The 27,394-nt window shown below is 40.0% G+C and overlaps 5 protein-coding genes and 1 pseudogene across 6 annotated transcripts in view; 3 read left to right on the top strand and 3 right to left on the bottom strand.

The window, feature by feature from the left end:
- Positions 1–3,069, bottom strand: part of LOC110059679 (uronyl 2-sulfotransferase-like) — a 12,004-nt gene extending 8,935 nt beyond the window's left edge. For both annotated transcript variants that reach the window (XR_016205524.1, XM_020766404.2), the window contains exons 1-2: positions 2,730–3,069; positions 246–277 (exon numbers count right to left, since the gene is read on the bottom strand). Coding sequence is in view for 1 of the 2 variants with exons in the window: in XM_020766404.2 (XP_020622063.1) it covers positions 246–277; positions 2,730–2,916 (219 nt within the window). In the remaining variant the exon portion in view is untranslated. The remainder of the gene's footprint in view (positions 1–245; positions 278–2,729) is intronic.
- LOC110059650 (dnaJ homolog subfamily B member 4-like) overlaps positions 1–27,394 on the top strand; it is a 110,559-nt gene that overhangs the window by 72,906 nt on the left and 10,259 nt on the right. The gene's annotated exons all lie outside the window — the stretch shown is intronic.
- LOC149116999 (uncharacterized) lies at positions 10,646–13,448 on the top strand. Its single transcript, XM_089280623.1, has 4 exons — positions 10,646–10,667; positions 11,176–11,619; positions 11,781–12,246; positions 12,330–13,448. Exons 1-4 carry the CDS (start codon positions 10,646–10,648, stop codon positions 13,378–13,380), a joined length of 1,983 nt encoding a protein of 660 aa, XP_089136749.1. The 3' UTR covers positions 13,381–13,448.
- On the top strand, positions 14,677–17,970 carry LOC110048197 (uncharacterized). The gene has a single exon (XM_020753980.2). It carries the CDS (start codon positions 14,714–14,716, stop codon positions 17,288–17,290), a length of 2,577 nt encoding a protein of 858 aa, XP_020609639.2. The 5' UTR covers positions 14,677–14,713; the 3' UTR covers positions 17,291–17,970.
- On the bottom strand, positions 19,596–21,791 carry LOC110059580 (pituitary-specific positive transcription factor 1-like). Its single transcript, XM_020766299.2, has one exon. The coding sequence runs from the start codon at positions 20,885–20,887 to the stop codon at positions 20,099–20,101; it is 789 nt and encodes a 262-aa protein (XP_020621958.1). The 5' UTR covers positions 20,888–21,791; the 3' UTR covers positions 19,596–20,098.
- LOC149116998 (uncharacterized) lies at positions 24,348–26,110 on the bottom strand (annotated as a pseudogene).

The raw sequence follows: 27,394 nt of genomic DNA, 5'->3' as shown, positions 1-27,394 counted from the left end.
TGTGTAAAAAGGAAGATAACAGTTTACTAAGGGCAAGGTGCACAGTAAATCCTTAGTTTCTAAATAAGGAGATTAACCTGTATACATGAAGAAACCAATTGTTTTGGTGTATTTTATTTCCTGTCGAAACTCCGTGTATATCCATAGGTAGTTATTGAAACGTTTGAATTGTGCTGACATAGGATTTAAATAGGTCTTGAAACCAACAGGAAAAGGAAATTACCGGAACTTTAATTGATACATACCACTTTCCTTGTTGATGTTACTGGAACAAGATCTAGAAATAAGAGCATATTTGGATAATTTTACCATTATTATCTTTTGATGTGTGTTAACAAGAGACCACGACCAGTAACAGAGTTAAAGTAGTTCCTCTCAAGTGTTCTTTTTAGATTACTCTTGTCTTCCCAGGAGGGTTTAAAAAAACCGACCTTTACTCGCTTGGACACGGTCCACGAAAACGTCCACGCTACTCGCGTGGTACTGACAACGTTATCCGCCGGAGAACTGGATACCAGTTATCAGCTATCGGAAAATAATTTGAGATAGACTACCTCGAGAATTGGTTTAATGCGACACATGATCTAGATATTTCTAAGTCCGCCAACTGATCGAGCTTCAAAGAGCTGCAACTAAAGACCAACTTTTTCATCATAACTCGCGTACACACGCACATAATTGTGCTTCCTTCGAATAAGAGCTCCTTTCTAATTAACACTCCCTATTGTGTACCGTTTTTTTAATTCAATTAGCATCCCTATTTTAATAAGCACGCCATTTCGAAAGTGATTTTTAAGACAATGACGTAAAATAGACTGATCAGAGGAAAGCATTGTCAAAAGGAAATGAGCCTCCGTCGCCCTCCCCTCTCCCTTGCATGGGCTCCAGTCCCTAGCGCTTAACTGAATCGTTACAGTGGGTACTACATCTTTTTGTTAACACGTTTTAAATAGGGTAGAACTTCTTGTGGCTCAAAAAGTTGATTCCGTGGATTTGATTTATTACCTGTATGTCCCGCAATCATTATTCTCGTTTTCTTATTAGTTTTTTTTTCTTTTTATGGGCGAGAAAAGGTAATCGCGCTTGGACAACTCCTTGAAATTAATTAAAAAAATAATAATAGATCCCAAAAAGGCGAAACAGAATACGAATTATAGCAATTATTTTGCAGAAAAAGTTACTCACTAACTAATGAGCTGGGCAACGTTTGAACGTGGATAAACTCAGGCACGAGATCTTTTGCCCAAGATTTTAATTATAAGTTGTAACGTTTGTGATGCAAAAACGCGACAGCAGCTGTTTAAACTAGCACAAGATGAGCGAAGTCTTAAACATTAATTTTCTCGTGTATGCAAGGAAAATGTCTTGTGACCAGAAATACGCCATGAATTGAAGAAAATTCTATTGTGATGTAATTCCAACTTGATTCATAGCTGGATGAGAGCTGATTTCTCTCAGTGCTCCATCTAAACACTGACGTAAGAGGAACAATAGTGCATGAAAAATGGAAATAACATTTGAATTGTCACTTTTGTACGGAGGTCTACTATTGTTTGTTAATTTTTCTCCATTGATTGTTAATTGTCAAGAAAGGAAAAGATTAAAATGACATTTTAACTTCTGACGGCTAATCGTGAAACCTCAGTCATTTTAACGATTTCGTCGAGACTTGATATTTCGCCGATAAATCGATAGATAAAGCGCTTTCAAGACAATAGGAGAGCAAATCGAAACCACTTTACCATAAAAGTGTGTCAACTATTTGATTTATAGCAAGCACACAGGAGATGTTCCAAATGATTAAAATTTACCGATCCCAATTTCGGAGCCAATCGACTTTTAATTGGCCCTATACGAGTCTACTAACGCATTCAAACGCGCTTTCCTTCACTTTGTCGCTCTTCTAAAGAGAATGTAGCAGCAATGAGTACTAGAGATTACCACGGGAACAAAAATGTCTCAAAAAAGTCTCCCATCACAGTGAAGCAATTTGTTCAAGTTAAATATCCCGCTAATTTGAACTCGGTAATTTTAACTCCTCGTTATTTCGAACTAAAAACCATTTGCCTTGGACTGATTTGCTCGACTATAGAGGTTTTGCACGGCAGCCATGTTGCATGGCAGGAACAATAGATTCTTTTTCCTATGGGAAAACATGTTCTTTCTAATGCAAAACATTTTCATTGTTCCTGCTTTGTAACATTGCTGGAGTGCAAAATCTCTATTTCGAACTCCCGCCAGTTTGAACTATTTTTCGTTTCCCCCGAGAGTTCGAAATAGAATTGTTCAACGGTATATCGTGCAACAAAAAAAAATTACTTCGGTAGGAAATTATGTGCATTGCAGCTGCGCATTTGTCGATCCTCAAACGGAATCGTTTGTGGTCTTTAGTGAATAAATGACAGTATTAAAAGAGCGTACCGAGAAATTGTAAACGTGTAATCCGATGACAGAAAACAGAGGAAAAGGTCAGTTAATTTGTAACCTCGGCTCTAACTGCGGTTTCGTTGTGGCATGACAAAGACCAAAGATTGCTAGAGAAACTGAACAGTTGCTAACGCCAAATGGTTGGCATACAGAGAAAAAACAGGGGTCTGGCTACATCCTCTCTTAAACTCAATCCCATCTTCCAAAACACTGTCTGTGTTCGCTGACGGAGGAACGACCTCACCGGAAACTGATACAACACAGGCATAAAACTGAAGGACTATTTTAAAAGCCAGACTTACCTTGCCAGCTGTGGATATTATAATAATGCCTTTCCTCGACATCTGTAACTCCCCTGATTATGGAAGATTCTGAAGATTTGATACTTGAATAGTGTGACCCAAAATATGAAAAAGTAGCTACTATGACTAACATGAAGGCGATAAGGAAAAGAAAAAGAAACTTCAATCTCTGCCGTGTTGTCTGCATGATGTGGGCCGACGCACAATTATTCCCGAACGCGTCCGTGATTTCAGCGTTTAGTGATTATGTAAACTCCTGTTAGAGTCAATAAAAGCGCGAGCGACCGAACCATATTGATGAATGGTAAAGCAAATAACACGAATATTGAATGTTTGCATGTGGCATGTGTCATCTCACGAGATACCGCTGTACATTGTCGTCCCCGTGAAAGATGAACGGGCAAAAAATGGCGCCGAACCAAACTTGATTTTGAAAGATGACTCGGTACGAGTAATTCGAAAGTGAATTCTATTTGTCGTCATATTGTATAGCTGTTATTGTTTTAGGGCTAGGTGCATTGTTTCTGTTGTTTCTTTCATTGTTCTCTCAAAGGGTATCGGGTATTTCACCTGTAGTGTTCGTAAGGGGGGTGCTCGTAAGTGCGCCTAGAATTGTTTTCTCCAAAAGTAACTATGACCATTTTCGTGTCGCGAAACTGTTTCTAGTAGTACACGCAGGCTCTTCCGAACATAGGTCCACCGAAAAAAGACATTTGAGCAACAAAACTCACAACTTATTGTAGGAAATTTCTGGGCATATTAAAAGGCTTAGAACCACCGAGAACTCACGTGTTTTTGCAACGCTTGTGAGTATGTTCTCTTTGTAGCTTTCAAGAAACAGCGTCTCGATTTTTCAAATAAACACTGAGGCTTCTGCTAGAATACCTTGAACCTGCGACAATTAAAGTTAAATAAAAAATCTTGAATAAATGAATGAATGAATGAATGAATGAATGAATGAATGAATGAATGAATGAATGAATAAATAAGTACAATGAAACCTGTATTAAGCGGACCCCATATTAAGCGGACACCCTCTATTAAGTGGACACCAGCTGAAGTCCCAAATTTTTTCCCCACATTTACTGTAAAATAAACCTGCGTTCAGCGGATACCAATATTAAGCCATTTTGTTGCACAAAACCTGCAAAAAGCGGACACTATTTTTTTCCCTACCAGTTCATGCTTGTAACTCGTTTCAATTTTTTAAACTCTTTTTATATAACTATTTCAACTACTAGACGTTAGTTTTTTTTTAACTCTATTTTTATAACTATTTTATACTATTAGACGTTTTATATTTTTAGAAATTGTATTTAGCAGGGCCCCTCTGGATACCAGCCACTGTGCTGAATGGGCCACCCTGCATAAATAAAGTTTTACCTACCTACCTACCTACCACTTCAAGGGCTTTTTACTTCAAAAGGTCAGCTCAGTCCTTCTACATCGTTCAGCGATGTCGTTTTAAAGCTATTAAAGTGATTATTCCAGATTGATGCATTAATTGACGATTGCAGTGGATTTTGTACTATGCTAGTTTTTGATCTTACACTGCGTTACACTGTGTTACACTGTGTTACAAAAGAATTAATAATGAACTATTATATTGCACCAGGAAAAAGTCCCCGATTATGGCTCCTGATTGCACAATATATTAGAACCCGTTTTGAGCGGACACCCTGTATTAAGCGGACACTAGTGGGGGTTAGGTTTCACTGTAACAAATAATAAATTTAATGAAGAAGAGTTAAATTAAAATGACATTTTAACTTCTGACGACTGATCTTGAAACTTCATTTTCGCGAAATCAGAGATTTCAAAACAAGACAATTTGAGGAGAGCAAATCTAAACCACTTTTCGACAAAAGTGTCAACTATTTGACTTGTAGTAAGCATACTGAGATGTTCCAAATGATTAAAATTTACCGATCCTAATTTCGGAGCCAATCAGTTTTTAATAAGCCCGTCTACGAGCCCGGAAAAGGGGGGGGGGGGGGTTACTCCCAGAAAAGTTGGATGGGGGTGTGCGGCCCACTTCCCAAAACCCTTACCCTTTTTATGAACAAACTCTGCGATTTTTGCTACCCTATTTATGACCTGGCCAAAAATTCGATACCCTATTCATGACCGTTGCGGCTGGCACAGTTGCCATAAACATAAGTTATGAAGGGCTTTTGTTGACGGTCTTATTGATAATGATGAAAAAGTAGCTTCTTCTAAGAAACATACCCAATTCAAGACTAGAATGCTAAAACCATACCCTATTTAAGACCAAAATGGCCAAAATCGATACCCTATTTATGACCAAAACGGCTGAAAACCCTACCCTTTGGGGCCGTACATACCTATATAGCCCATATAAGGGTGTACTCCGCCGGGGTCCAAGTTGTCAGTTGTAACGATAGAAAAACAATTAATAAAAAATCTTAGTTTGGGACCACATGAAGCGTACCCACCTCCATCATCTCCGTAATATTGTTGCAGGAGTTATTTCATACATTTCTTTGTAGTTTCGGCCGAGGAGGAAGCTAATGTCTGTAATAGTGGGTTGTCCGCAAGGCGCCGAGAGTTGACTGTATTAATGAAACCAAAAAGTTCCTAACGCCAAACGGTTGGCATACAGCGACGAAGAGAGGGGTCGGCTATCCTCTTTTTATTTGACTCCATCCCAGCTTTATAAACACTGTCTATGTTCGCTGACGGGGGAACGAATTTACTGGAAACTGATAGAGCACTCGAGAGCATAAATCTGAATGACTAAACCAACCTTGTAAGCTGCTCTTATTAAATTGATAGCCCTCTTTCCCATCCGTAACTCCCCTGCTCGGTCCCCTGACCATCGATTGGACATTGAAATAGTGTGACTCGAAGAAAAAGTAGCTACAATGACTAACACAAACGCGATAAGAAAAAGAAGCTTCTCTCTCTGCCGAAGTTGTTCCTCTTGACGCTGAACCTGTCTTCCCGAGAGAGTTTAAACCGCCGGGGATTTTGTGACACGTCCGGCTGCAACGCTGGCTATGGTTTTAGCGTTCAGCGATTATGTAAACTCCTGTTAAAGTTGTTTATTAAAGCGCGAGCGACCGAAACATTGATGAATAGTAAAGCAAATAACACGAATATTGAACGTTTGCTTGTGACACGTGTCATCTCACGAGATACCGCTGTACATTGCCGTTCCCGTGAAAGGAGGAGGGGCAAAAAATGTGTTGAACATGAAAGATGATCCAGTGTGATCTGATTCTTCATGCAGGGTATAAAGCCGCTTTGGTTTATAGCAAAGTGCAGTCGTAATGAAACAGAGCTTTCTTTACGAAATACCGCTTGGCATTTAGCCTATATCTCTCTCATCATCAATCAAAACTGCATTTTAGGTAAACTGCGAGTAGACTCAGATTTGGGTCACACGGACACATTTCAGGCTCCTGGGCAATATAAATGAGATATTTTGACTAATCTGATTACATTTCATGATATTTGGGTGGATGAAATAGTTGAGATAGTGTCAAAGATCTTTTTAGTAAAGGTCAGTGAACAAGATACTGCAAATCCGGGGGGGGGGTACTCGCTTATATGGGCTATATAGGTATCTGCAGCCCCAAAGGGTATGGTTTTTCAGCCGTTTTGGTCATAAATAGGGTAACGATTTTGACCATTTTGGTCTTAAATAGGGTATGGTTTTTGCACTCTAGTCTTGAACTGGGTATGATTTTTAGAAGAAGCTACTTTTTCATCATTATCGATAAGAGCATCAACAAAAGCCCTTCATAAATTATGTTTAGGACAACTGTGCCAGCCGCAACGGTCATAAATAGGTCATAAATAGGAGGGTAAGGGTTGGGAAGCGGGCCACACACCCCACCAAATATTTCTGGGAATACCCCCCCCCCCCGCCCCCGGCCCGGGTGCAAATCACTGCAAGTGTCTGCTGACTCGACGGTGAAAATCTGTTCGATCTGGAGAAAATCTTAATAGGGTTGAACCATTTTCAGACTGAACAATGCCACTGCCCAGATATAACGGCAGGGTTTCTAAAGTAAAGTTGTAAAATTTAACCGAAGTTGCTGAGGTTAAAAATCAAGTGGAAGAGGGGGGGGGGGGGAAGCTGGACTATTTGCATCCATAGACTAATTCGTTTTGAAAACTATCGTAAACTTCGGATAATAAATTCCCCATTCCCCCAACCCGAAAATAAGCCAACCGAATTTAAGACGCCAACATTCTTGCATATCACAGCCCTCCCGATATAAGCTTATGGCTTTTATATTTAGTTGCAAGTAGCTCTTAAAGAAGAAGAAACATTCGTCCGATTATATAAATTAAGCTAGTTTCTGTTTGGGTTACTCTTTATTTTGTCATAATGATATTTCAAAGACTTTTAATGTTTCTGATCACTGTAGAACTAGTTTTGTACTTCACATCGTCTCATATGGTCATGATAGTAATCTTGCGCGCGCTTAAAAGTATCCAGACGCTTGATCTCTTAATCTCCGAATTACGAAAGCCGAGGAGGGACTTCCGAGTTCCGAGTTCCGAGTTCCGACTTCTGACTTCTGAGTTCCGACTTCCGACTTCCGACTTCCGACTTCTGACTTCCGACTTCTGACTTCTGACTTCCGACTTCCGACTTCCGACTTCCTTCCACCAACTTTTCGACGTACAACTTATTTACCTGGAGATCGAGTCCATTTTAATCAAATAAGAATCGTATAGGCTCTTGTTCTTAGGCATCATAGCTTGATTAAGAATGAGTTTGAACGCAATGTTTATCACAATGCTTATCACCGCTGTTTGTGTTATATTCTTAGCCAAATCAGACGTCAGGTTTCGGGTTAGATTTCAGTATTTGTATTGTTATGTCTCGTTAAGTTAGTGTTAACTTAGTTCGTATTTGGGGTCAAATTATTGTCTTAAACCAGACAATTCCAGCTGAAGTGAACACCAAATATCCGAAATTTATGCCCCTGAGCGAGATGATGAGCATCCCCGTCTTTTTCAAAAGGGAGTTCCTCTCCACCCCGAACACTATTTCTGAGGTAATGTAACGCAATACGCAGTTAAGAATTCATATTTCTGATGTTAAAAAGAGCTCGGTCACGCGGTGAGACTGTTCACTAAGCAATCACTATTCGCGAGAATAGACTATTTACAAGACTATTCACTTTGAAATCATATTTGTCAAAATTCAATTGTTTTTCAATGCCACCCAATAAGAAACAGATCGCACAACGAGATATGTTGTAATTATTTACATCATAAGCCGACGGACCATTATTTTCTTCTAAGGGGGAGGTGGGGGTTGGGAATTCTATTGTGCAAGAAATTTTTGGACATAAAAAAATCAAAATAATGATAGTGGACGCACTTGCACGATTTTTTCTTCAGTGTTTGCTGTGCAGGATTGTTTTTTTTTTTTTTTTTGGAAATTGCCCAGCTCCCCCTCCCCCCTAAAAAATAATGATCCGTCCTGAACGCCTGGTTCACACTTGTGAGATAAGCATAACACAAGTGAAATAAGTACAAGCATAAGCACAAGAAAAAGAAACATGTTCCTTTTTTATTGTGCTTGCGCTTATGCTTATTTCACTTGTGTTACGCTTATCTCACAAGTGTGAACCAGGCTTAATAACCTTTCGAGGAAAAATACACTGCTCTAGTTGTTTGGAATCAGGCTCAACAAATGTCTTCATCAAGACAAAAAAAGGACATAAGATAATTCAAGTTCCCACTAGAACTGAAGTCTCTTCATCTCAGTTTATAGTGAACGCAGAAAATTCTCAGAAAAGCAACAAGATAAAGTAATGTTTTATTCAATAACGCAGTATGAAGAGCTAGTAAAGTGACACAAAATAAGGTTGGCAGGCTACATCCGACCAAACTGTGTATAAAATAATATAAGTGTCTATATGTTATGGCACAACAAAATTTGTTAATTTCAGTTCATTGCGATCTTTGTTTGGCGACGTCTTCGACTCGATACCATTGCGTTTCCAACATGATTTTGCAAAACAAAAACATCTGTTCCTAGTTTTTCAGTGAAATTACATTTACATAACAAGTACCATGCAGCTTACAAACATCAACTCACCGAAACATAACAATACAAATATTAAAATCTGGCCCGGTTTCCAGGAAAATAAGTCGCACGTCGGAGTTCGATCATTTAAATTTTGAAGTCGGAAGTCGGAAGTCAGAAGTCGGAACTCAGAAGTCGGAACTCAGAAGTGGGAAGTGGGAAGTCCCTCCTCGGCTTTCGTACCCGAATGTAAGCGCTACCATGGACCATTTTCGAGAGGCAAACCTCCTCCCGATAATATAAGCTTTTCCTGAAAAATAGGTCCATCGAAAAAAGGCATTTGAGCAAGAACAAGGCAGAACTTATTGTAGGAAATTTACGGCATGATGTGCAATCTCGTTCCCAGAGTCTTCGTTCCCCTTGACCAGCGGTGGGAAAACGAGAGCTCTGGGAGCAACCATTTCAGGCAGGCGCCATAGATGCACACTGCGCAGTGAAACCGGATAGCCATATGGGCAGAATCACCAGAATTCGGTTATTTCAAAATGGTTGCTCCCAGAGCTCTCGTTTTCCGACCGCTGGTCAAGGGGAACGAAGACTCTGGGAACGAGATTGCATGATGTGATAAAAGGCTAGTAATCACTGAGAATGCGCGTTTGTAGCGCTTGAGAGCTCGGCTCGGTCGATTCGTCAAATAAGCAAGGCTTCAGCTAGAATACCGATAACTCCGATAATTAGTCTGGGCTTATATTTGTTTAAGAACTATGTTGTTACAATTGTTTTCAGAAGAGATGTTGGGTTTCAAAAATGTTTGGGTTTATATTTAGAAAGGGATGTATGTGTCAAAAATTTAGAGTAATTTCTGTTCAAAACAAATGTTTTTTCCCCACATTTTTATTGCTTTTGCACACACAGAAAAAAACTTTACAAACACATAACTTTCATTAAAACTATCCTACTAACATTAGCATGAGTGTTTTGAATACTCATGCTTCAAAACAAATGTTAATTCTTTATACCAATAGCCATATCTGCAGGTCTTTCAATTTCACTTCTAAGAATTTAGTGGTACATCAAGAGAATATCACTTAGCTGATAATTGTCTTTATTCTCGTCACCCGTTTGATTGGTCATGTATTGGTATTGCAATGAGAAAGTAGAGTTCAACCACTCTTAGGTAAATGTAGATCCGCAATTCGTACATGAGCAAATTTTCTCAATTCCGTTTCAGAACCTGCAGAAGATAGAGTGAATGCACAAAACCACGCGAAGTCTCCAGAAAGTCCCCCATCACATTTATCACCATTGCGAATACAGTGACATTCCACTAATAGCAGTATGAGTAAGCAGGATGTTTGTTACATTAACTTAGTTCAGTGGCCTTCCAGGGGCGGATCAAGGATTTTTCTTAGGAGGAGGTGCACCACTAAGGAAAGGCGTAACTGACTGGTGAGGTGCGCACCCCCTGCAACCTTCCCCTAAATCCGCCCCTGCCTTCGCCCCCATAAGTCTCCTGTAGCCCAGTAGTACAGCATCTGGACCGGTAACCAGCATCTGGACGGGTATTAGGTTCCACTCCAGCCTGATCACTCCTAGCTAGAGAACTCGGAATTCTTTAATGCGAGTATGCCTGTGTCATGGGCAAAAAAAATCATTTCATATAATTATCACGCTAAGAATCCACCATCTCATTTATTATAATTGGGAGGAATAATATCTGTTTCTTTTGTGGGGAGTTCGACGGATAATCAAGTTCGAAATTAGCTGTAACTCAACCAATCATAGCCGCTTACGCACGCAGACGCTCTTTAGGCTTGTCACGGAATCTTTGGAGTGCGTGATGAGCAATAATGATACCTGCGTAGGAGACTACTGATAGCAATACTGTGGATACCGTGTCATGGCCCAGCATCCCATCCAGGGTGAGTAACAATGCTGTCTAGACTGTAAGCGTCAGCGTTATATAAAAGGAACCTTGCGCAGTTGAGAAACTGGGAAAATATACATCCGCAATGCGTACATGTGTAAATTTGGATTGTTAGCTACGTGCGCAAACGGGCACTTAGTCCAATCCCTGAATGATCTCTAACGCACGTTATGTATAGATTGAACCCAGTCGGGAGAAGAGATAGTCCAGTATAACTGGAAAGGAAATACTTTTGCCATAAGCTGCGTCCAAAGCCAGATCAATGAACGCGTACTAAAACTGGGAACATCAGAACAACCCAGGTTTACCCTTACCACACGTCACTAACTGCAAAAAAAAATAAACTAATAATAATAATAATAATAATAACAATAATAGTAATAATAATAATAATAATAAAAATAATAATAATAATAATAATAATAATAATAATAAAAAATCTAGCAATTGGAAAGCTCCTGGGATTGATGGAATAGCAAACTTCTGGATTAAACATCTGACAGCCTTACACGAAGATCTGACTAATGCCTACAACATCTGCATCGAAAACCCAGAGGAATGCCCAAACTGGCTAACAACTGGTATCACTTACCTCCTTCCAAAAATTGAGGACACGGCAAACCCCAAAAACTACAGGCCCATCACTTGTTTTCCTACAATGTACAAGATCTTAACATCAATCTGGTCAGCTAGATGTTATAGCCATCTTGTGAATTACAACTTACTACCATCCGAACAAAAAGGTTGCAGAAAAGGGAGCTACGGCTGTAAGGACCAACTCGTCATCAACAAAGCTATATTGGAAGATATGAAGACGAGAAAGAAAAACCTCAGTACAGCGCGGGTGGATTACAAGAAAGCTTTTGACTCCGTTCCCCACAGCTGGATATTAAAATGTCTTGAAATCTACAAGATATCACCAAAAATGAAAGATTTCACCAAAGCAAGTATGACCAAATGGAAAACAACCCTCACGCTCAATTATAATAAGGGAATAATATCTTCTCGTGAAATAAAAATAAACAGCGGTATCTTTCAAGGAGATTCCCTCTCACCTCTTCTTTTCTTGCATAGCTTTAGCACCTTTATCCTCTCTCTTGAATGAGAGTAACTACGGATAGAAAAATAAGCAACGCAAACATCACTCACCTGTTTTACATGGACGATCTGAAAACCTATGCCAAGTCTGATGAAGACCAGAAAGGCCTACTTAAAATTATCAAACGCTTCAGTGATGATATAAGAATGGATTTTGGGCTTGACAAGTGCGCCAAAGCTACTTTCAAACGAGGCAAACTGGCGAAAACCGAAAACATCGAACTCGATGTTGGCACCACCATACAAGACCTCGAGCAGGAAGGCACCTACAAATACCTTGGTGTGAATGAAGGAGATGGGATCCAACATGCAAAGATGAAAGAGAAAATTCGGAAGGAGTATTACCGTAGAATTCGCCTGGTGCTCAAATCCGAACTTAATACTCTCAACAGAATTGACGCAATCAACACTCTTGCCGTCCCAGTCGTCACTTATAGTTTCAACATCATAAACTGGAAAATGGAAGAACTTATGAAGTTAGACAGAAAAACAAAGAAATTCTTGACAATGGCAAAATGCACCACCCAAAAGCTGACGTGGGCAGGCTATATATCCCTAGAAAGGCAGGTGGAAGGTGTCTTGTACAATTAGAAATTACCTACAAAACAACTACAATTGGCCTAAACACATATCTCAACAACAAAGATGATTACCTCCTCAAAATTGCGAGGGATCATGACCGCGGCAAGAAAACAATGTCCATACACCACCAAGCCGCAAAATACGGGCGAGAACTCAGTTTACCAGAAGCTGAAGTGGCAGAGAATGAGCCAGCCACGACCTATGCCCGAAGGGTCAAGCTGAAAGCCAAACACCAGGCTTTAGAACAACTCAAGAGCAAATGGGAAGAAAAGCCTTTGCATGGTCAGTACCCAAAAAGAACAAAAGAGAAGGATGTAGACCAAGACAAAACCCACAATTGGCTGAGTACACCTGGCCTCAAATCAGAAACAGAAGGTTTCATTATTGCTGCCCAAGATCAATGCATTAAGACCAACTATTACCGAAACAAGATCCTGAAAGATGGCACCGACCCAATGTGCAGAATCTGTGGGCAATTTCAAGAAACAATTGACCACCTTGTCTCCGGATGCCCTGAACTTGCCAAGACAGAGTACATACAAAGACACAATAAAGCTGCAGCATATCTCCACTGGACAATATGCAAACACTATAACATCAAAGTACAAGATAAACACTACGACTATGAACCAGCTACTGTGACAGAAAACCAAACAGCGACTATACTTTGGGACATGCCAATCCAAACCGACAAAGAGATAAAAGCAAACAGACCAGACATAGTGGTGAAAGACAAGAAGGAAAGAACCTGTCTGCTTATCGATATGTCCATCCCCACAGAAAGGAACACCTCCTTGAAAAAAATGGAAAAACTCACAAAGTACAAAGATCTTGAGATTGAAATCGAGAAAACGTGGGGAATGAAAACAACAACTGTCCCAGTGATCATTGGAGCTTTCGGGCTTGTCAAGAAGGGAACAGAAAACTACATCGGCAAGATCCCAGGCAATATTAGAATAACAGAGCTACAGAAGACCGTCCTCCTTGGAACTGCTCACATACTTAGGAGGACTCTATCCATCAAGTAATCCAGCAGACTTATGACTGCCCTAGGCTCATGGATTGAATTCGGCACCATAAGTTAAAAGCGGCAAGACTTTAAGGATCTAAAATAATAATAATAATAATAATAATAATAATAATAATAATAATAATAATAATAATAATAATAAAAGGAGTGTTTATTGTGACAAAAACTAGAGCTAAGCTTTACAAAATGCTATAATATTTACATAATTTGATGTCTGTTAAACCTGTAAAACATGTTTCCGTATCTAATCATGATATCATGATTACTACAACTAATACTAATACTACTATCATCATCATAACATTAATTAACATATTCCATACAAATTGGTATATACAAGGTAAAAGTAAGTAAAAGAAATAAACTATTAAAACCTATTTCAACAGTGTTTACATAATGGCTCCCTCCTGGGTTTCAACGTCAATATCGGTATATTGCAAGGTAAAAGTAAATGAGAGAAATAAACTATTAAAACCTATTTCAACAGTGTTTACATAATGGCTCCCTCCTGGGTTTCAACGTCAATATCAATGTTCTTAAAGTCACAAAAGGCTTTCCTTCTAGCTCTTGAACCTCTTAGGCAGATTAGTGCGGATCTTAGTAAAGCGAAGGATGTCCTTGCTCTTATCCAGGAGATTGTTTTAGCATAATGTTCTCCTTTCTTGATGGAGATCAACTGCGCCAGTCTGGAATGGTATTGCAAGCACTCGTTTCCCATGCCGCCTGTTGACGTGAAAATAAGGGGTGTGAAAGTTCCTTGTTCGATATCCAAAACCCTCCTCGCGTAAAGGCGCTTCTTCTCGTTCTCATGATTGCGGTATATCTCTTGGAGCTCTAGGTCCCTATACGAATCAGCATTAGGGTGACAAACCCTCACGTCAAAGAATGCTGATCGTTGGTTCTCCCAGAACCCGCGCGCATGAATATCTAATCTCGCACCTGGAGCTCGATTAGAACCTCTTCCCAGCTGTTCACCCGAGATGTCTTGCAGGACAGGCTCAATCTCAACATCGGTACAAACCATATTCAGGAGTTCGGCTTCTAAGTCCCTCAGCTCATTGTGACGTTGGGTAACGAACCCACCTCTCTTACATATCATTGCGTGGTCCACTGTAAAAGCATCATCATCATCATCATCATCATCATCATCATCATCATCATCATAATAATAATAATAAGAATAATAATAAAGGGCATGGAGTAGGACAAGCTCACATTTTAGTCTACTTCGGGAAATTGGACGCTCCCGCCCACCAGAGTCTGGGGTGGCACCTTTGGCAAGTGTTAGCAACCTCGCAGCCACCCTGCTCTGGGTTACGAGCACTACAAATATGAAAAGTCGTACTAGGAATAATTCATGCCGCATCGGTCGTCCCTCGGATCAACAAGGGCCGCGTCCCCCAGCGGGGAACCAGGCTGGGATCGAAAAGTCAGCTACTGGAACAAACTCCGCTCACGAAGTACTAGAGGACATCCACAACGAGGACAACCCTCACAGAGGCCCTCTAGCTACATCCACCGGAAATCCCTTGAAAGGAACTAGACAGAAATGGACTAGAGAGGAGTATAAACAAGTGATGGAAGCATTTTACAAAGCTACGAATAACCCCTCTGAGACTACTACCACCAAGGCTGCATATAACATCTGGCGGCTACAAAACCCCACAGCAAGGCCAAACCTTGATGCAAACAAACTCGCTAATGTTCGCACGGACATTATCAAGAGTAAAAGACTCACTGAAATGGAACTTGAAACCATACGAGCAAAGGTAAGGCAAACCACCTCCATTCCAGAGGAATTGAACAGATCAATACTTGGGATTGAAGACACTGACAAACAAGAGATGGTTGAAGCAAATGTGGACGAAAACACTTCCACATTACCTGAAAGTGCTGGAAGAACACAAAAACCTACAGAAACGAAGCAAGAGGAGAGTATGATAGCAATGAAAAATGATATACTGAGAAAGTGGGAAACAGTCAAATACCAGGAAATGACTGAGAGGCCACTCCTGCCAAAGATAAAGAAAGATCGCCGTGCCCGTGATACAATTGACACAGCCAACAAAGCCATTAAAGAAATCAAAGAAGGCATCGATGGACCACTCACTATAACTGGCATAAACCAAATTGTATACGCCACTGCCTCGATAATAACAGAGAAAATAGGCCTAAAACCAAGACAACACAGTCGCATACACAAAAAAACAGAAGAGCCTGCTTGGAAAGCAAAAATTAAGAAAGAGATCCAAAAAAAGCGAAGTGACCTTTCGATTCTGACGGAAATACAGAACGGTTCAAACATCAGGGAGAGAAAAAGGAAAGAGATTGAGAAACGCTACGACATCAAAAAACCTGGGGATGTGTCAATTATCAAAGAAAAATTGAAACAACAAATACAAGCTAAGGCGCAAAGGATAAAGAGATTTGAAAAAAGAAACAAACATTTCCGGCAAAATAAGATCTTCAAAGAGGACGGCAAAAAGTTCTACCGTGAACTGGGAAAGAAAAAGATTGGTGTGGATGAACCAGTGCAGCCGGAAGAAGTTTTGGATTTCTGGAGTAACATCTGGGAGAAAGAAAAATCACATAACAAAGACTCTGCATGGATAAAAGGGCAAGAAGACCTGCACAAAGACCTTAAGGCCCAATCATGGAGAGCAATAAATGTCGAAGAGACCACCTGTGCTATCAACAAAAGCAGTAACTGGAAATCACCTGGAAAGGATAAAGTTTCTAATTTCTGGCTTAAACATCTTGTCAGCTTACATGAAGACCTAGCAAAAGCTTACACAAAGGTTATTGAACACCCCGAAGAAACACCAGAATGGCTTACTGAAGGTATTACATATCTACTACCAAAAACAGAAGAAACAAAAAACCCAAAGAACTATAGACCGATTACTTGTCTTCCTACGATGTATAAGATTCTGACATCCATCATAGCAGAACGAACATACACTTTCTTGAATGAACACCAGCTCCTACCATCAGAGCAGAAAGGCTGTAAGAGAGGGAGCTACGGATGCAAAGACCAACTCCTGATAAACAAGATGATTCTGGAGGACTGTAAGACCAAGAAAAAGAACCTATCCACAGCCTGGATAGACTATAAGAAAGCATTTGATAGTGTACCTCACACGTGGATAATAAAGTGCATGGAAATCTATAAGATCTGCCCTGTGACTGTCAACTTTATCGCAGAAAGCATGAAATGTTGGAAGACAACGTTACACCTCAACCACGCTGAAGGGTCAATAACATCAAAGCCTATCAATATCAAAAGTGGAATCTTTCAAGGAGACTCTCTCTCTCCACTCCTGTTTTGTCTTGCCCTTGCTCCACTGAGCTCATTACTAAAGGCAACCACTTATGGGTATGAAGCCCAGGGTAGAACAATCAGCCACCTCTTTTATATGGACGACCTAAAAACATATGCAAAAAGTGACAGCCAGCAAACCGGCCTACTCAATATTGTAAAGACATTCAGCAATGATATCAAGATGGAATTCGGACTGGACAAATGCGCTAAAGCCACATTCAAAAGAGGAAAGCTGACAGAAACTTCCGATTTACAACTTGACATTGACACCTGTATCAAGGAACTAGACCAAGAGAACACATATAAATACCTTGGCGTGGATGAAGGTGATGGTATACAGCATGCCAAGATGAAAGAAAGAGTGAGGAAGGAATACTACCGCAGAGTAAGGATGGTCCTAAAAACGGAGCTCAATGCTGCCAATAGATTTGAGGCAATCAACACCTTAGCTATCCCAGTGGTGACCTACAGTTTTAACATAATCGACTGGAAGATGAGTGAAATCAAGAGGTTAGACACACAAACAAGAAAACTACTCACCCTATCAAAAATGCATCACACAAAAGCAGATGTAGACAGACTCTAACTCCCAAGAAATGCTGGTGGTAGGGGTCTTATCCAATTAGAAGCCTCCTACAAAACAACCACGATAGGGCTCGATACATACCTAAAGAACAGTGATGATGCCCTAATCGAACTAGTGCAAGAACATGATGGCAGAAAGAAATTGTACTCTATACAAAGGCAAGCAGAACAATTCAAACAAGAACTAGACCTAACAATACCAGATAAACAAGCAGAAGAAACAACTACCAAATATGCAAAGAGAACCAAACAAATGGCACGAAATAAGACTCAAGAAAAATTAACAAAGCAGCGGGAGAACAAAGCCCTACATGGAAGATACCCAAAGAGAATAAAGGAGGCAGATGTTGACCACCACAAAACCAACCAGTGGCTCAAAAGCAGTGGACTGAAGGCAGAAACGGAAGGATTCATAATCGCAGCCCAAGACCAAAGCCTAGCTACCAGATCATACCACGCCAGCATTATCAAAGACGGTACTAGCCCCCTATGCAGGATGTGTAACAAATACGACGAAACAATTGACCATATCGTGTCTGGGTGTCCTGAACTTGCGAAAACAGAATATACCCACAGACACGATAAAGCAGCCGCGTATATACATTGGAAAGTCTGTCACAACTATAATATAAAGACATCAGAAAAGTGGTATGACCATGAGCCGCAAACAGTTACAGAAAACGAGGATGTCACGATATTATTAGACATGCCAATACACACAGACAGGAAAATAACAGCCAACAGACCCGATATAGTGGTTAAAGACCACAAAACGAAAACCTGTAAATTTATTGACATGGCAGTACCATCAGACAGAAACACATCCGTGAAAGTCAGTGAAAAACTATCCAAATATAAGGACTTGGAAATCGAAACAAGCCGAATGTGGGGCATGAGAACGGAAACGATACCAGTTATCATTGGAGCACTTGGAGCTATCAAAAAGGGACTAGGAACTTATCTTGGAAGAATTCCCGGCCAATTAAGCATCAGTGAACTACAAAAGATAACCTTGCTAGGTACAGCACACATTTTGAGGAGGGTGCTATCAAGCTAAAAACTGGCTATCCCCTAGTGCCCCAGGACCATGGTTTGGTCTCGGCCCTAAGGACTCTAAGCAAACATTACGTGAGGACGATAATAATAATAATAATAATAATAATAATAATAATAATAATAATAGTAATAATAATAATAGTAATAATAATAATAATAATAATAATAATAATAATAAATAAAAAATAAAAGCCTGACCGTTAAAGATAGCTTTAAGGATGGCACAGTTGACGCGTGAAAAGTTTGACATTAGAACGAGCGATTTCAACTCTAGTAATTAAAATACAAATAACGTGTTTTCAGCATAACTTACTTGTAGTTGTCGGCTGGTGATAAGTGTATTAGCCGTGTTCAAACTTAAGTTTTTGACGAATGGCGGCTATGCTAGGCTTTATTTAGTTTGTTCTGGTATTCTTGCTTTAGTACATGGTCGCGAAGTTGAATTCTTCAAATTTCTCACGCGGGCTTTTAAATTAAAGTGCTGCAGTATATGGTTTTCCTCCGCCTCTCGAACGGAGAACTTGCATATGTTCAGAATGCTGTCATTCAACCTCTGACTAAAACAGGGAAACCAAAGCAAATGCGAGTTATACATTCGACACTCAAGTAAAAAACTCTCTAAGATTCATTTAAAGAGCTGTTATATTTCATTACATTCTTGCTTTGACCCGGTAGAAGACTTCAAATTGTCTTTTACACATGCTTCAACTAATAAATTCAAATTAATGTGTGTTTACAAAATTCCCAATTCAATGTTTACACTACAAGTCTGACAGTTTAATGGCCTCTTTCAGTGTTTGCGGATGCTGTAGGAGATGTATCACAACGAGAGATGGAAATCTGATCATGAAGTCACTGATAATCAAAGAAATTTGGCTCTTTCGTTTTGAGAGATAAAAAACGAATTAACTTGGGAATTTGAACTTCAACTTTATAGCAAAGCACAAAAAGCATCTTTTTTGTTTTATAGGGGGTATAAAACCATATTCCAAGCGAAAAGCGGATCACAAATTTTTAGATAAATGTCATCAGTCGATGCTAATCCGTATTTCTATTTCTAGCGTACAGCAAGAGTCGTGAATTTTCTTCCTCGACGGTTGAAACTGCTCATATATGCCTTAGCAGTGTCTATAATTTTAAAGAATGCCTGCAGACAAATTGAAATAAAGAGCTAAATTTAAACCTGTCTTTTCAAACTAAGAATAAATTTTATTCGCTTAAGAAAATGGGCTAACATTGACGCTGTCAACTTAATGTTTCAACTGGGTTTATTAACAGCAAAGTTTTCTGTACACGCTACATATTTATAACCAGCAATTAGCCTTGAATTACAGTTCGATTTAGTTTACCTCTGAATACATACAAAGATAAACACTGACTTTTAAAAGCAATTTCACAAGCCTTAGGAGTCTTCCCAGCAACACGCGAAATGTTTCAACTTGATTCATTTTAATATTATACTGGGTTTTATAAACAAGTTAAATGATAAAGTAATTTTTCGAGTCTACAAAACACACCTTCTAGCCTCCATTATGCAAAGAAATTGAAATTAGAAGTTAAATTTTTGCCAAGAGTTTACTTCGCGCTCTTAAACTAAGCTAATTTTTGTTATAGAATGCAATGGTTTAAAACCAATATTAACTCAGTGTTTATCGATCTAAGAAGAACTTCTTCCAACGAGGAATTTGGTTACGGAGTTTATATACTAATGGACCGCTTTTAAGAAAGTTCTTTACTTGTGTCCGTACATGACTCAATCGTTCTTGCAACCAAGAAAGCCATGAATACTCAAAGAGGTTTTTACCCGTTTCTCTCGCTGTCTCCTATTGCAGAACCAAACTCGAACAACCTCCCTATCCAGGCGTAAGCCTTCGGCTATGCGAATGATTTCTTGTGAAGACGGCTTGGGTTGCTTAAGGAAGTGATCCTCTAGGTGCTCTTTAGCAGTAAGCCCAATTGTCGTCCGTCTCTTTCTCCGGCGTTCTGCGTTAAACTTGTCTCCACACGCCCCTCCCGTGCATTCAGCCTCCTCGAGCCAGCGCGCCAGAATCGGCTTCAGCTTGCAAGCGTTCTTGAAGCTCAATTGGAGATTTTCGAAGCGGCAGATGGTGGTTTGACTAAAATCCGTGCCGTGGACTGTGGCTAGCGCTGCGCCGACATTTGTCTGTGTGAAACCCAGCTTGATGCGTCGGAGTTTGAACTGTGTTGCAAACTCTTCCAATTCGCGTAGTTTGGACGTGTCGATGGCAAAACCTAGGCCATGCGAAGCTCCCATGCCGGGGTCGCTGTCAAAACTCCCTATAGGGTTGAGAACAAATGGAGACGCGACATGAATGTTGGCTCGAGGGTCCATCTTGCTGCAGTGAGACACAGGCGGTAGAGACGCTGGGTGCGAAGGCATCATCGTAATCGGTGTTTCTCGAACCATTTGCTGAAATGGCGCGTATGACACCTCGGTTGGATACGGTGGACAGGCCATCGCTGATTTTAACCTCTCCTCGTCTTGTTGCCGGAATGAAGGCGCAAATCTCTGTGCAGTCATTTAAACTAAGCTCCGTACGCTGCAGGCAATAATCGTAGATAACAAACACGTCCACGCGAGCTCCTTATGAGCGGAAGACATCAAGTCGGAAACACGGCAAAAGTGCCGATGTTTTAGGTTCAAAGTGCTCTGCTATCGCTGCGCTTTATAGATGAGATAAACGCTGTTTTTTGATACAGTGCGCGCTAAAAGCAAGAGTAATTTTAGGACTACAGATGAGCTGTGAAGCGAGATTGAAGAGATTTGGAGGGCGGAACGCAAATACAGTTGTTAACCTCACGCGATTTTTCAACGAGTTTCAAAATTCCTTGATGACTTGATATGGCTTTTTAAAAGTCTTTTGCGGAAGAAAAACTGCGTGAAATTTTGCTTCGTGTTTGTTCGTTTTGTGTATCAGGATAGAAAATTCCCGAGAAGCTTATCCATTACTTTGAATCACGACAAACAATAAGCTCCATGTGCTAGATATCATTCGCTCTCGAGGAAAGTGCGTTTACAGTTCATTGTATCCGTAATATGGTTCTTATTGCTCTTAAAAGTTAATTAGAACTTGCAATCGGAAGTTAAACACCATTCAAATTTAGTTGGGGATTTCATAACTCGAGGCGAAGTCGCCGATCAGTTTGGTGTGAGTTAAGAAGTTAGATTCCGTGCTTTTTCATATCGGATTTACCCAGCGCCGGTTTTCTTTTTTATCTCTTCCTCCCAATATTGGCGAAAGAAAGATCGATAGTTATTTGTAATTGAAGAATTTGCAGCTCAAAATAGCAAGACTTCTTTCACAATGGCCAACAATAAGGAACGGTTTGGTGTTTTTCCTTTTTCACAGATCGACCTCGGATAATTTAAAGACAAAGAAATTCTCTGCTTGCGCGTCAAATGATAACCAGTTGAAACCCATAGGCACAAATGTTTCCATATTAATGATTCCCAACGGAAGATGTTTAAAGATAAACGGCTGAGCTCGTTCAGGTTTGGATAAATCATTCATGGACTGCACTCATTACGCCAAACTTACAAAGATATACCGAGCTGGCTAATGAATTATTTCAATTATTATAAATGCCGTTTTAAAATTCTTGTTAAGCCCCCAGACAGTGCAATTAACCGCCTTCATTAGTCCAAAACAAAATTTAAATAGACACTATTTATTGTTTAGACTCATAGAGTCTCAAAAAATAATTCAAAAATTTCCAATCTACAGTTAGTCATTGTTAATCGCACGAGGCAGAATTAATTTTCCTTTTGTCGAATATAATCGTGATTGTCATGATATATTGCTAGTTTTCAAAAAAGAAACATCACGGATTGATAAGCGTGCAATTGATTGATCAAAAAACCGTGTCCATTTGAATGGTCAAACCTTAGTCATCTATATCGCCGGAACTGTTTTTTTTTTCCAGACTGAAAAAGCCTATTTTGCTAGAAAATTATTGCAACTGACAGTTCCAATTCTAACATTTTTTCCGGTTTTTCTAAAAGAACAGAAAAATAAATTAAGTTGCACTGATCCTGGTGTCAAAGAAGTCACGACAAAGACACGAGAAAGGAGGTAAAAACGAAATTTAAATTTGAAATTATCCATCGTCGGGGGCCAGCTTTAACAAAATGAATATTACTGAATGTATAACCTTGGCCGAGGGAACATGAATGAAAAATGATGGCTGTTCAATCAAAAATGCAGTCATTAAAGTAGAGTTGTGCTGCGATTTCGCCAAAAAACTGCATGGGGAGGATTTTCCAGATGTTTATAGCGCACTATCGTTGTAACGTGCTGCGATCTTCACGAAATTTAATGCTGCCAATTGTATTCGTTACATGAAAAGGTTCGAAAGAAAAGAATTTTTGATGGGACTTTCACTAAGATTTCAACAAAAACAAATTGTTCTGCAATAAGCGCAGGGTAGTAAGTGCTGTATGTGGAGTCCACTTCCATTCCCTATTCCTGACTTTATCTGCCTAGGTTAACACAGGAGTGCTTCATATCAGACACAATGGGTGCTTACCATTTGTCAGAATAAACCGCTTGGGATGACCGTTGTATAATGGTAAGGGTTTTTCCAAAATCAGCAAACCAACCGAACGAGATGGCGCTTACCATTTGCAATTCGATTTCTCGTAATTGTTTTCGGCTGATGAGAGACTGGAAACTGGAAAATTTACCAAATAGTAAGGAAATTTCCGCCGTTCCGTTCCGAACGGAAAAAGAGGACTACTTCTGAGGGTAGTCTACAATTTCCGAACGGATTTTCCAGAAAATTACTGTTCCATTTGACTTTCAACCGAATTTCCGGATTTTTTTTGCTAAATGGCAAGCACCCAATAAATCTCTTTTAGGGTTGTTTCTCTCTTTCGGCCTTGCACGTTTGAAGAATAATTCCTCAGAAAAATCAAGAAAACATAATATTCCACTGTCTCTTTGAACTGAATTTTATTCCATATAAACAGACGGCAAGAACTTTTGTGTTATGAGAATTAGCCTTTAATTTTTTGACGTGTTATAAGAACTTTTAGACAGGGGTTAAGAACTTTTACATGTGTATTGAGAACACAAAATGTCGGTTTAAAACGCTGCTGTTGTGGCGAGGAGAAACGTATCAAGATTTCTTTCTAACGAGCTAGACCATTGCACTGTCTTTTTGTTGAAGCTAGTAAAAAGCAAATGTTGTTAAATGAGCCAATCAGCAAACAGAAATCAAAACTTCCCCACGTGGAAAGGGATCATTCAAACTGACAGGTCCTCATCGTCCCGCAAATATCACTAAAAACCTGAAAGGAGTGGGAAAAAATTCACAGAACTCACCGTTAACTCTTTGAAGAGAACGTACTAATTTGGCACAAGATTGTACATTGTTTCAACGTCATTTCTTTACGGTGTATTATTGACAGCCAGTGACGCCACACGATCGAAAGCCCGTGCGCTTGTTCAACGAGACCAGCCAATCATAGAACAATCGTAACGCACGTGGAACGGGAGTAAAACGAGGCGCTGTTTTTGAAACCTTCAGCGACAATCAACTCAGCTGGTTCGACGCATTTTTAGTCAAGAAGCTGGCCATTTCCGCCATTCCTTGCCGAATTATTTGACGAGGAAAATGGCTTCAGTAGCATTATTCAAGTATACAAGCAAACTGAGGCAAACCGTGAGTTCATGTGTGGTGTTCTAAATGTTGAAAGAATTACCTCGCCATTGTAAAAATATCACATGGTTTCATGTGGAAAAATCGAACTGTCTCTTCGTGAAAGCGTTTTATCTACATTGATGCAGTGTACAAACTTGTTTGCAAAGATTAGGGCAAGATTTCCGTATAACCCCATACATTTATTATGCATACAGTTCTTTGTTTAACTAAACAATAGAGTAAACAATAGCGCTCCTTTGAGACTTATTTGATTTGAATAACTCTAAATTTTAAAGTGTCGCATACTTTTGGACTTAGATGTTTTTTTCCAGTTTTCTATCTAAAATACGCAAAAATGGAACGATTTCTTTGAGACATCAGATGCGAAATATCATAATTTGGGCCGCATTTACCGTATTTTTAAACTGAACGCAGGCTTAAAACTGCTTAAAATAATAGCGATTTAGACCTGTTCGCTAGTTTAAAAAAGCTTAAAAATACTGCTTTAGGCCTAAGCAAAACCGGCTGCTTGCGGTTAGCGATAATCTGTTGAGCGGGTTAGCCACTATTATACTAATTTTGTAAATGTAAACAAAGTGAAATAAAAATTATAGCTTACCTGTCGCGTCTCTCGGCGTTTTTTTCCCCTTGATTTCCTTCCTCAAGTTCAGACCCATGCGATGAAGCTGTGTATTTTGTTTCTTTCCCCCATGAAGTGGCAATCAGATCACGAACAGTGCATACAGTGTTACAAGGAACAATTTACGCATCTTTGCGCACTTCGTACAAGTCGGCGATATGCTTGATAATGTTTCCAAAAGGATCATCTCCATAGTGCTTACGCCACATCCATTCCTGTAGGTAGCTTTCAAAGAGATCTTTGGATGTTCCTGTACGAGGCATACTTCGTTTGACTCCCCACCATGTATTTTCAATGCGCTGGGTGTGCGCACCTGTGTCTGGGTCTGCGAAGTTTAGGCTGTGGTTAACTGTGAGATGACTATAGCCCTCGTCTTTTAGGCAATCGTAAGCTTTCCACATGTCGCTCATCACGCGTGTCCCCGGCAATATGTGGGCGCGTATGATGGGTAAGAGTGTGTCTTTATCCCTTTGTGCTACCGGAACAAGAAAGCAGGCCTTGGTCTCGCGGCAGATGCCGCCAGACCCACTGTCCTTCGATGTAGCGACCGCGGTTGTACTTCGTTTTGCCAAACTTGGACTCGTCAATCTCCACAGTCTTACCTGGTCCGCCTATTTGCCCCGCATGATGATTCATGATTCTGTCGGCACAAACCTCTCGGCAATAGTTATACCAATCTATCACCGTTTCTGTTGACGTGGTTTCGTCATCTAGTGAGGTCTCGTGCACTGCTTGAGTAATAGTAAATTTGTGCGCCCAAGCGTACGTTAGGGCTAATACTTTTTCAATGGACAGCCTGCTTCCAGAAAACCATGAGTTCTGGCGCATTGATGCCATGCCATTGCATTTTCTTCTCGAACACCGCCATTCGAACCCACCTCGCGATGAAGCTCGTCGTGTCCACGTCAATGTATTGCTACAATTTTCCCGTGGACACATAACTGACGACGCGAGCAGGTTGTGTTCCTTGCACCACTGTATGCACTGATCGTGATCCGCCAAAATTTTGCACAATTTAAAAAAGTTTAGAGTAGACATTCTTATAAAAACGGTGAACTGTAAATGACAAGAGAGTAGAGGCAACAGGGAGAAAGAAATAAATCATCCCCTTTATATTCACCAGGGAGCTAGTGATAAAAACATGCGATGCGTGTTTTCGTGCAGCGTGAAACATGCTTTAAACAGAGGAATAATTCAATTGTAATGTAAATTTTTGGCAATGTGAACGAGTGAAGTAAAATAAAAATGATTTTTCGAGTGCAAATTCTCAACTGAACCTCGTAGTGTAGTGGTGTGGAAGAGAGACTGGTAAGCGAGAGGTATGCGAAAGGTAAGTGGTTCGAGACCTGCAGGGGTACAAGGTAAAAAAAGGAAAAAAAATGCGCAAGGAGCCTGGCGAATATGGAGAAGAAGAAGAGAGAAGAATGGAGCTAGGGGAAGAAGAGAATCAGCGAAAAGACAGCGCGCAATGAAATCCTCTTTTATTCATACAGTAAGTAGTAATTATCAATGTATATATTCAATACCCTCGGGAATTCCTATTGTCTTCAAAAACAATAGAGCGCATACATAATTAATAATTCTGCATGTATAATAAATGTATGGGGTTATACGGAAATCTTTCCAAGATTAGTCTTCTCTTCAAAGAGAAGATGTAGATGTGGAGGTTCTGACATTTTCTAGCTGATCCATAGAATTTGCTAAAGGACATGTAACGGGTAGCTTGTTTGCTCTCGCTCGCCAAAGTGCTGGAAACAACGAGATGTTAATTAAATGGGAGTTACAAACATTTAATAGGTAAGCAAGCATTGCTCCATCGCCGTATGTTGAATAAATTAGTTGTCGCTGTAATTATAAAACGACACGAATGCTTTTGAAGTGCTTCTAACAAAAATGATTCCAGAAATTACGAAAACAGTTCGCTTACATTTTGCCGCGCGCAAACGAACATGGTATGTTTTCAACCACGCTTTGTCTGATTTTTTCCCCCAATACTATTTCGCGCTATTTTTGACAAGCTCGTGAGATGGCAGAATTTTGCGAGAAAAGTCTTCTTTTATGTGTATCGTTAATGCTCTTTCTTTACTACAATTGATATCATTTATGTCACATAATTGAATTCAGTTTTGTGTTTCAATTTTTTTCATAAAATGCCACACTGGAAAAGATTATTGCGGGTTATATTCAAATTTTAAGAAAGCAGTAGTTTTTAACTATCGATTGCTTGTTACGGTAGGTTGCCTTACCCCAAATTGGACAAACAGGAGTGAGAACCAGGTCCCTTTCCTATATCCTCTCAGCTGTCGTATTGAGTGTCTTAATGTTATGTTGTTGTTTTATTTTTTTTTCAGTCTTCCTCTGTCAGTCCCTGATGCTGGTGCCTTTCAAGTTGTCTACCCTTACCTGGAACTCCTTGACTCTACCCATTCAAGGCAAGACCAAAGCCCTGACTCCTACCAGTTCGACTCTGATAGGGACATTGCAAGATGTGGGGATAGTGGAAGGTTAGGAAAGAGAAAGGAAACTCTTCCCTTTTCTCCTTGCCAGTATCTACTGCTGCTTACGATTTACTCAGAAGAGAAGACTGGGAATGAGTGAGAGAGAAGATTCTGATGGAAGACTTGAAACTGTTGGTCAGTAAAATTGCTTGTGGTTTGGGATGGGAGGGTTAAATAAGAGCTCTGGTTGAATCTTCAATCTAAATTTCGGCCAGAAGTCATTGTACTTCTGATTCGGCTTAGCTTA

The sequence above is a fragment of the Orbicella faveolata genome, unplaced genomic scaffold (genome assembly GCF_042242905.1).
Source record: "Orbicella faveolata isolate gen_17 unplaced genomic scaffold, um_ofav_v1 contig_12, whole genome shotgun sequence".
Taxonomy (NCBI): domain Eukaryota; kingdom Metazoa; phylum Cnidaria; class Anthozoa; order Scleractinia; family Merulinidae; genus Orbicella; species Orbicella faveolata.
The sequence above is the reverse complement of the archived record's forward strand: the minus strand, read 5'-3'. Positions and strand labels throughout refer to the sequence as shown.

Coding starts and splice junctions, on each gene's coding strand:
- LOC110059580 (XM_020766299.2), bottom strand. CDS start 20,887: ATGACTGCACAGAGATTTGCGCCTTCATTCCGGCAACAAGACGAGGAG.
- LOC110048197 (XM_020753980.2), top strand. CDS start 14,714: ATGAAAAGTCGTACTAGGAATAATTCATGCCGCATCGGTCGTCCCTCG.
- LOC149116999 (XM_089280623.1), top strand. CDS start 10,646: ATGGCCCAGCATCCCATCCAGG. Junction 10,668..11,175: donor GGCCCAGCATCCCATCCAGG/GTGAGTAACAAT, acceptor AACATCTGACAG/CCTTACACGAAGATCTGACT. Junction 12,247..12,329: donor AAAATGGAAGAACTTATGAA/GTTAGACAGAAA, acceptor ATATATCCCTAG/AAAGGCAGGTGGAAGGTGTC.